The following is a 10,195-nucleotide window of genomic DNA, read 5'->3' on the forward strand; positions in this document are numbered from 1 at the left end:
GTTTGGAGGTAGGATAAATGAGGTAGGTCGAAGAGTAATTGCCAGAAATGGGGCTGTGGCTACAGAGGAGCTAAGTGGGAGAGCAATATTTGACGGTCCATTGTCGCTGTGCCTACTGATCTGCGAGGGGAGAGGAGGAGGACAAAGGAGACCAGGGTTGGACACTGATCATGAAAGAAGTGTGAGTGAGCCAGGGAGCGCTCTCGAAGCGCGAGGGCGGGAGGCGTCTACCCCGGGTCCCTGGCACTGAAAAAGGGGCGCGAGGAGGCGGTGCGGGCCCCGCCCCCTCCCCGGGCGGGCGCGGGCGCGGGCGCGAGACGCTGTGCGGCGGCAGCAGCGGGCGCGAGCGGCAGCTGTTAGGCCACCTAGGTCCAAGCTGCACTTGCCGCCTCGTTGAGGACGAGGAGGCGGCAGGAACAGTGACGGTGTCGCCGAAGAGCCGGACTGCCGGCACGCAGAGCTGACCGGCCTGGCCCCCGCGGCCCTCTCCCGCCTCTCTCCCATTGTGTTGGGTAAGGTGCCGGTGCGGGGGCAGCGAGAGTGGCTTAGCGGCCGGAGGACGCGGGAGGTCAGAAGGTGGGAGGCCCGGGGGCAGAGGAAGAGAAGGAGGTCTGGGTGAGCCCCCGGGGGCAGTTGCACCTTGGGAAAGGGGCCTAGGCGCCGCGGGGTCGGAGTTGGGGGGTGGGTAGGTGACGGTGGAGGGGGGCGTTGCTGAGTAATCAAGAGCAGCTGCCAAAGCCCGGCAGAGAGGCGCAGGGCTCTGTGGGGAGCGGGTGTGGCTCAGTGCGCATGCGCCACAACCGCTGGTTCTCAGAGCTGGGGGCGAGGTGAGACAACCTGGGTCCGAGGTAGTTGGAACTATGCGTGACATATCACTTTCTGGGTCCCCGATGCTAACAGTACCCCTATCATGGAGATGCCAGCATTCCCAGCCTCCTAAGGAAGCTTCTTTTCCCTGTACCCTGCTCACTTAATGTCACTCAAACCTTACCTATTCGTCTCCAGGAGGTCTACTCAGGGAGTGGCCTGTGGACAGTGCCAAATTGCTATCTAGTGTGCCTTCGGGCTCATAGCCCCAGAGCTGTCGTTGTGAGGAGTGAAAGGTTGGAGGTGAAATTCCACATTGGACCCTTCTAGTTGCATGTAGGATATAAATATGGGCATAAATGTAGGAATATGCATGACAGCTGTGGCATGATAGCTGTGGCATTTGCACTCAGAGTATGGATGTAGCTGATAACTTGTTAGCTCTACAAAATGAATCCAGTGCGTCAGAGGGCTTCCCTGCTATGGAACCCTCCCCCATCCCCAGCCCCACGCATCAGGTTGTATTGGAAACAATCTACACCATTTAAGGTAGAGGGTCTCAAAATCCAATCGTTTCTTATTTGTATTGTTTTTACGTAGATTAAAGAAAGCCCCACCCAGTTCTCCAGTGCAGTATTTCCAAATATTGTTCCAGGAATCAACAGCGAGTTGAAGAGCCTCAACCGATGTGTTACCATAAGATGGGCTTTCCCCACAGCTCTAACTATGGCTCCTCGCCTGTGCAGATTGCCACCAGGGCCACTCTCACCCACTGCCTAGCCCTCCCCTGTTTCTCTTCCCCCACCCTTAGCCCTGCAGTACACATCCCTCTCAAAACTTGCTCCCAAACAATCTGCACTATGGATTTGAGCATCATTCTACCCATGGCAACCGAACTGGTGTTGCCAGTTTGCTTTTCTTTCTCTTCATTATCACACTAAAGTGTACTATTTTCGAAGGTTCAACCTCCTTCTTATCATTGTACTGCCTCCTCCCTCACCTCCATCCCCACCCCCAAGCATCCCCAACTAAATACAGTAATTTTAATAAGCCTGTGTGGGTGCAGACACAGCAAATTCAGAAAGTTTCAAGTGTGTTGAAGAACAAAGAAAGCTAGGGAGTATCAGTTATATCAGTTTCTAATTCATCTTACTGTCCAAGACGTAGACCCTAATTGGGGAAAAAAGTGAATAAACTATCCTTAGAGAATGATTGTTACTCTGTTTTGGGGAGTGGGGTAGGAAAGGGGAATGGCATCTCTGGGATATTTGAATCATTTAAAGCCAGATCCTTCTCTGAATAGGATCAAAATTAGAATAAACATTTTAGTCCAAATCATAACCTGATATGGGATCCTTAAAGGATGCATAAGGGAGTTGACTTTCCTATTAAATGTACTTAGGTTTATCAAAGAATTCCTTTGCCTACTTAATGCTATCTTCTTTTAGGTTTTGATTTAAATTTGGCATATTTTGGGGGACAAAAAAATTGTCTGGTTTGCTTTTGTACTGTGCTAGTTCTTTTTAATTTAAGTATGTACTAAAGGATATCACACTCAAATGAGGATGATGATGATGATGATGATGATGATGATGCTGATGGGGATGCCAGCAGCCACTGTAAACATAATGTGGAGATAATTATTCTGCTCTTGTTTTTGGTGGGAGTGGAAAAGTTTATATATTTATTTTTTAAATGTGAAGGGAGATGAAGGGAAACTGGAGCATTTCCACTGGCTTTCAACAGGTGGAATTCCTGTTAAGTCCCATCTAGAAAGTGATCCAAATAAGTCCATAACTTCTGCTCTTTAGTCACCTTGTAAATAATAATATTTGGATATCTTACAGAACTGTGGATCTGTTGTACCTGTGCATCAATTCAGAGGCATTAGTTCTGGGTACTTACCTAATTAATAAACAAATATTTATTGATTATCCATATGGAGGACTCTGGTGCTGCATGAAGGGGCTTCAAAGACATATACAAACAAGGGCCTTATGATCCAGGAATTTAGAATTTGGTTGTGCAGGAAAAAAATATTTTGTTAACAAAATAAGACAGTATAATGATACTATTTCAACTGTAAACTATGAGATCTGAAGCTTATATGTGAATTTATAAACTCCTTGAGGGTAAGACCTTGCCTTAAACATGTATGATTTCCAACAAGGTCTACATTCAGTGGGTGCTCAAGCGATGAAGCTTTGCAAAGTAGATTAGGTAGGGAGAAACTAGAGGCAGGGAGAGAAGAGCCAGGAAGCTTTCACAGTAGATTAGATACAAGGAGATGTGGACCAAAATGAGGATGGTAGCAGAAGACTGGAAAAGGATATTGCAAAGAAAAATCATCAGGATTTAGTGACTGAAAGCAAGGAGACAAGCCTAACTGTATTCATTTTTACCTCCAGCAAATAAATGGGAGTTGGAGACAGCAGAGGAAAGTGTAGGGTCACCTTAGTAAGGACACAGCACACAATAGGCACTCAACTGTTTTCTCAAGCATCAATTGCAGGATTGGACAGGAAGACCCTTAAGGTCCCTCCAATGCTGAGATTCTGTAGTATATGCAAATGCTCAAAACTGTTGGGGAACAAGGCATTCTCAGATATGGAAGAAAGAGAAAAGGAAGAATTGTTATCCTCCCACTGGCAGGTGCTTTCTGAGAAAGGTTAATATTGAGTCACAAGGCCCCCACCAGTGAATGAAAGGAGATGGAGAGCGAGAGGAACAAAAATCCCAAACTAAAAATTTCAATAAGTGCTTACAAATCTTTGCAAACTTCATAAGTTGTTTCCTCCCAAATCCTATGAGTTAAGTAGGGCAGGCATTACCAGCTCTATTTTTATATAGGAATAAACACAGCAAGATTAAGGGACCTGTCCAAGTTCATAAAATCAATGAATGGGAAAGCAGTGATGAAGACTGTCCTGATTTCTGCCAGCCCAGTGCACTTGACACTGAACTGCATTGTTCTTCCCTGGTATAGACCCTATGCACCCAGAAGTTATGTGTGCACATGACCAAATAGGGGATGCACGAGCAACAGCAGCAATATCTCAGATAGTTATTAATACTTCATTATTCCTGGAGCCGAGTATTTGGTTTCCATATTTACTCAGTTCTTGACCCTTCATTTGCATTTATCCGCAGCAGCTGGGAAAGTAGAGTTAGCCATTTAATAATATGGACACCTGTTTGCTAGGAACTTAAGGAAGTTCACTTGGCATGGGCACGTAATACTGTCAATATTGTGCCCAAGTTTGTACTTCCTTCAAGTGAGAGTTCAAGAGTTCTGCTCTGTAAAATTATCCTACAGACCAATATAAAAAAGAAGTGTGCTAACACTTGGTTCATCTCCATTTAAAGAAATGTTTGGTACTTGAGCTAGTTCCAAAGACAGCAATTTGAGAGCAGAAGAAAAAACAGGACAAAAATCAGGAATTGTAGGAAACTTGAGAATTTTTTTAGAATGGATATAGACCAAGAAGGAGGATAAAACCTATCAGTTTAGAAGACATTATTTAAATTCATAATTACTGATTTAGATCTCTAATGAATCCCTTATTATATGCTTTTTCTACATTTGAAAAAAATAACATGAGATTGTTAAGCAGCAGAGATTTCTTAAAAGCTTCTTTATTCCTCAGTAAGAAAGAACACTCAGCAAATCTAGGAACTGTTTTTTTCTTTTTAGACCAGTACTCTTGATGCTGCTGAAATAAGACACTTGCCATAATTAACTATAATTATAAATGAAGTCGTGTTTGAATTTAATAAATCCAGTTAAATGCTAAAACCTGTGTTCTAGACAGATGACTGAAATTAATGAGTAAAATAATTAGCCAAGATTATATATTGTAAACAAGGAGTCCCCAAACATGTTTTTTCTTCTCTGATCTTGTGGAATCAGTTGCAGAGACACCCTCAAGGCTGAGTGCATTAATAACTTTCTTAGAGATGGGAACATTGGTAGGTAGAAAGGTAAGGAGTTTCATCTCTGACTTAGAATTTCAACATATCTTAGACTCCTCTGTGCTTTCTCTTTCCTGAATATCATCTATTGTGAATATCATCTACTTTCTTTGATTTACTTTTACTTTGAATGGAAAGCTCAATAGAGAGACTATAAAACTTTAAAAAATCATATAAAGTACACTCAAGTTAGGACAAGTTAAAGTCCATGCAATAAAATTATTTTGTCCATGTTAGGTATTTGTAGTATTTGAACTCGCAAGTATATTTGTGAAAAGCATCCTCTGTAGGTAAGTTGAGGTTGGTCTGGTTTTTTTTTTCCTGACTTGAGTATATTTATATATAGATAGCCTTAACTTTATTTTAAATAAATTTTTATAAATAATATTTCCCAATCTGTTTTTTAGAACCCTAAAAAGAAAGAATATAGCAACAACAAGAAAAAGACTAAGATTGTGACAAAGACCCAACTGGGTAGGTTTACATTTTATTCTCAACTAGGTAGGTATATATGTTATATGTTTTTATTTGATCATTGTTGATTTCCCACAATGGACCTCGTTTGAAAGAACCTAACAAAATCTAGTACAAGGTAGTTGTTCAGTAAACATTTGATCTTTTTATTTTAAGATGCATTCTAGGTATTTCATGTATAGAATGTGGAGGTAACAAGAAGGATACTGTATAATTATTAGCTCTTTAGAGTTTACAGTATGTTTTCATTGGTGTTATTATGGAATTAGAACCTAAATCCAGAAATTAATAAGCTATTCAAGATTTTCTTCTTCAATGATAGCTGTTATAATGATACCAATCAACAGTCATCAACTTGAGTGCCATTGTTCCATGAAGGAAAGATTATGGAAGATCTTTTACTTGTGAGGGTATCCATATCAATTCAAGTATAATGGGGCAAATGCCTGAAGAAACCTGATCTTTTTCTCTTTTCCAAGTTCTGGGGTCCAATGTAACCCTAACCAAACTTCTACTAACAGAATCAAGATTCCAGCTTACACAGCTTTCTCTCCTCAACGGTTCTTGGCTCCATCAGGAACAGACTTCAAACCCCTCTAATCAATTTCATACTCTTTGCCTCTTGTTTGGAACTGTCCAAACCAGAAGCTAATACGTTACACATTTGAGTAGCATTCCTGTTCTAGGCTTTCTCCCCTAGAATAGGTTCAGAACTGAACCAGATTACAGCACCATCTGCTAGTCCATTTATGCATGGCATTCAGCCATTTTCCTGGCACAGGCAAGATACTTCAGAAAAACAAGACATATTTTCTCCCTTATGGAAAAAGAGTTTTATTCCTTCTGCTGTACTATATCATTTAATGAGCATGAATTAAGAGAAGTTAAGTAATAAGGCCTTGTAATTCAGAGAAATTTACTATGAAGTTGATTTCAGTTTCAGGTTTAACTGTTTTCCCTTCTACTTTTTCTTTTATTTTCAGGTTCTCTTGGTTATAAACTCTTCTCCATCTGGTGCTACAACAATGAGTGGGAAATCCCTGCTCTTAAAGGTCATTCTCTTGGGTGATGGTGGAGTTGGGAAAAGCTCGCTCATGAACCGTTATGTAACCAATAAATTTGACTCCCAGGCTTTTCACACCATAGGGGTAGAGTTCTTAAATCGAGATCTGGAGGTAGATGGACGTTTTGTAACTCTCCAGATCTGGGACACTGCAGGTCAGGAACGCTTCAAGAGCCTTAGGACACCCTTCTACAGGGGAGCAGACTGCTGCCTCTTGACTTTCAGCGTGGATGACCGGCAGAGCTTTGAGAACCTTGGTAATTGGCAGAAAGAATTCATCTACTACGCAGATGTGAAAGACCCTGAGCACTTCCCCTTTGTAGTTCTGGGTAACAAAGTAGACAAAGAGGATAGGCAAGTGACTACTGAGGAGGCACAGGCCTGGTGCATGGAGAATGGAGATTACCCTTATCTAGAAACAAGTGCCAAAGATGATACTAATGTGACAGTAGCCTTTGAAGAAGCTGTCAGGCAGGTGTTAGCTGTAGAGGAACAGCTGGAGCATTGCATGTTAGGTCACACTATTGACTTGAACAGTGGTTCCAAAGCAGGATCTTCATGCTGTTAAAAGTGGGAAGCCTTTTAAAAGTGTGCCCCAACTGGTCAGTCAGTAGTGTAAGAGTAACTGTGCCCCTCTAAGACTGCACACACATACAAAAGGGTAAGAGATAAGGTTATGATTGTCAATCAGAGCCTTTCAAATTGAAGTTGTAGAGCAATTTTAAAAAAAAGCTTTATCAAGCCAAGTGTATTTTGCGTGATTTCTGCTATTTCCTTCTTGTGTGTTTCAGGACATTTCAGAAAGCTTTAGTTCTGAAAGATTTAGATATTTTTCAAATCACAATTTAAACTTAGAACCCAGCCGCATGAAGGAGTTAAAGAGCTACAGCTATCCCTTAAAGCATTCCATTAATCAACTAACAAATGTCACCATCAACTCTTGCCAAGCAGTTTCTGACATGTCTGCCAAAGGGGAAAAAAATAAGACTCTGAGTCGTATTACATTAAAGATTATTATGCAAACTAGGATGTCCTTATCTTGAATTATAAAGAGGTTGTAATGATTAGGAATGCAAAAGTATAATGACATACACTGCCTTGTTTAAATCCTTATGTATGGTTTGCTCCCATCTGAGCTTTTCAAAAAATACCATCTCAATAAGAGATACACTAATGACAATGGAGATTTATTATACTCCTTGTGTTTGAAGTAACAGGGTCCTAGTGAATGGATTATGTTTAAATATGCCAACCACCCTTGCAAATAAAAGGTTGGTCTGCTTTCACTTCATAAGTCTACTTTTGCTGCACAGGGATGTTGCTTCTCTGACAACCTCTTATCAATTTAGCAATGCTGCTTAGTATATGGCTTTGGATGCAGTGCACTCTGCTCATAATTTTGATGGTCCTTTGGTCCACCATACTGTGCTCTCAGAGAAGCCTTCAGAACAGGTTGGAGGATACTGGGCTTTTCTCCTAAGGTTCCGTAACTCGAATATTTATTGTAGAAGAAGGAACTGATTTCTTGTATGCACTGTATGTTGAGCTGGCCAAACTAGGACGTTGAAAGTAACAAGAGAACATACTCTAACCCAGCATTAGAATGAATTTAAGAGAGTTGTCCAACAATAGAATGGACTGCCTTAATAGTGAACCCCCTTCTAGGGAAAATATTCAAGATGCTGGACGACCATCTGTTAAAATATCAAAAATAATTTCTGTACTGGCTAGATGTTTGGTTTAAGGTCCCTTCCAGCTCTGAGTTCTAGGAATCTGCGAGCTACAAACTACGTTTCAGTGCCATGCTTTAGTTAGATATATCTTAAGGCAACAGCTAAGAATATGGAAAGGGACTTTAAAATTTCTCAAACTACTCTGGGATCAGCATTTAACAGCAACTACATAGCTCTTTCTTTTGCTTTTGCACTATGGCAGGAAAAGTTCTTGAGCTCTGAGTAATCATTATGTGCCCAATATAAACATCCTGAAGATACCATATTAAAATACAAAAACAGTTTGTCAAATTTTGATTACCATGACTGCCAGCTATATACTATATTATTAATATGCAGCTAGTTCTTGTCAGTTGATGTATTTGTCCTGCATAGATTTTAATCTATACTTTTACAACATCTATGATAAAAACAGTGACCCAAGGTAGTGAGAGACAGTTAGAAATGACCCCAAAAGAGACCTAGGTTGGGAAGGGGACAGGAGCTTTCACAGGAATATAGCCTAGAACTCTCCATTGTAGCCACATATGGAATCAGCCTTACATGTGGGACCTTATGTGCTTTAAGAGCTCTGGGACTTTTTGGCCACATTGATAAGTGGAAGATGATATTTTAACCCAGTAATGCTCAATATTTCCAATTTAAATATAGTCCAGACCCCATTGTCCAACTAATTTTGATGCCAGAAGTCAAAGCCAGAACTGGGACCCCATAGCTCTTAAGTATTGGTCTCTATCCTGCCTATGCCTATAGCCAGCCACACTGGTTTCCAAGTTCTATGATCATTTTGCTACAATCATGTTAGGGTGAAAATATGTATGTCGGAACTATTAAATGCTAATTGTTTTTAAGTGCATGAGACCTGGGGCCTTCTCTTTCTACTTGCATTCTGCTTATAATAGTTTCTATTTGTAGATCTCAGGCCTTCATAAAGACCTCCATCCACTCACAAAAGTACTTGTCACTATTAGAATGGCATGTGATCATTTAAGTAAAGAAATTACTTAGGTATCCCATTCATAGGCCTCCTGTCCATACAAGACAAGTGTTAGGTCATTTGAAGCCCCTTTCCTCTTAGCCATACCAATTTTTTTTTCTGCCATATCACTACACAATATCTTAATGAAAGCACTTAAGTGACAAAAAATAGGGGCATTTTGGTGAGTAATACTCAGTGGGTTGTGGACATATAGTTTGGGTAAGATAAAAAAAACCACCAAAGGCTGAAATCTGTGAGTACAAGAAACTGTGCATATAGGCTTAGAAATTGTGTACTCTAGAATGTGCAGTGCAATATTTTCAGTAGGTGTTTTTTTTTAATGAACACTAGATTTTTTTGGAACAAGATATTTCTAATTGGAACTATATTGTTTTTCAATGGTCCGTTAAAACATCATACAGAATATCTATTTAATTTATTTACATGTGTTGGGCTAACATTCAGGGGGCCTCAGATTCCATGTCTTCAGTGGATTGATGAATTTCAGGTTAATTTGTGCCTGCCTCAGCCATCTCTACTTTACCCTGAGGTATTCCACAATCCTCTTGTTGCAGGTGCTGCTAAAAACTCAGAATTGTGTATCAGATATTTTGTTTCAACTGTAAAAATATCATCTGTGTTAAAGTGAATAAAAAGTGCATTTTGAATAACCAGTATACAATGTTTGTGCTTCTTTTCTCCCTTTCCCTTTTTTTTTTTTTACGGTACGCAGGCCTCTCACTGTTGTGGCCTCTCCCGCTGCAGAGCACAGGCTCCGGACGCGCAGGCTCAGCGGCCATGGCTCACGGGCCCAGCCGCTCCGCGGCATGTGGGATCCTCCCGGACCAGGGCACGAACCTGCGTCCCCTGCATCGGCAGGCGGACTCTCAACCACTGCGCCACCAGGGAAGCCCCTCTCCCTTTCCCTTTTTGAGCAACTGGTGGGTGTGACAGAGAGTATTTATCAATCAAGTCACTCTTTCAGGCTGCCCTACATGTGGCTCTGGATCATTTTTTCACATGGTACTCCAAGCAGCCACTACCTACTGATCAGACAGATACCGTTCTACTGATTGGGAAACAAACTCAAAAGATTAAGGTGGGGAAGTTCCCTTTATTTTATGCCATTTTTTAAATACATGAAGAGTATTGGGGCTAGAACTTGGA

General features: G+C 41.2%; 1 protein-coding gene across 1 annotated transcript; it reads left to right on the top strand.

Annotated features, from left to right (window-relative positions):
* Positions 1-392: 392 nt before the first annotated feature.
* Positions 393-6,991, top strand: RAB9B (RAB9B, member RAS oncogene family). Its single transcript, XM_060138261.1, has 3 exons — positions 393-512; positions 5,187-5,253; positions 6,237-6,991. The coding sequence occupies exon 3, from the start codon at positions 6,279-6,281 to the stop codon at positions 6,882-6,884; it is 606 nt and encodes a 201-aa protein (XP_059994244.1). The 5' UTR covers positions 393-512; positions 5,187-5,253; positions 6,237-6,278; the 3' UTR covers positions 6,885-6,991.
* Positions 6,992-10,195: the final 3,204 nt, after the last annotated feature.

The sequence above is a fragment of the Lagenorhynchus albirostris genome, chromosome X (genome assembly GCF_949774975.1).
Source record: "Lagenorhynchus albirostris chromosome X, mLagAlb1.1, whole genome shotgun sequence".
Lineage (NCBI taxonomy): Eukaryota > Metazoa > Chordata > Mammalia > Artiodactyla > Delphinidae > Lagenorhynchus > Lagenorhynchus albirostris.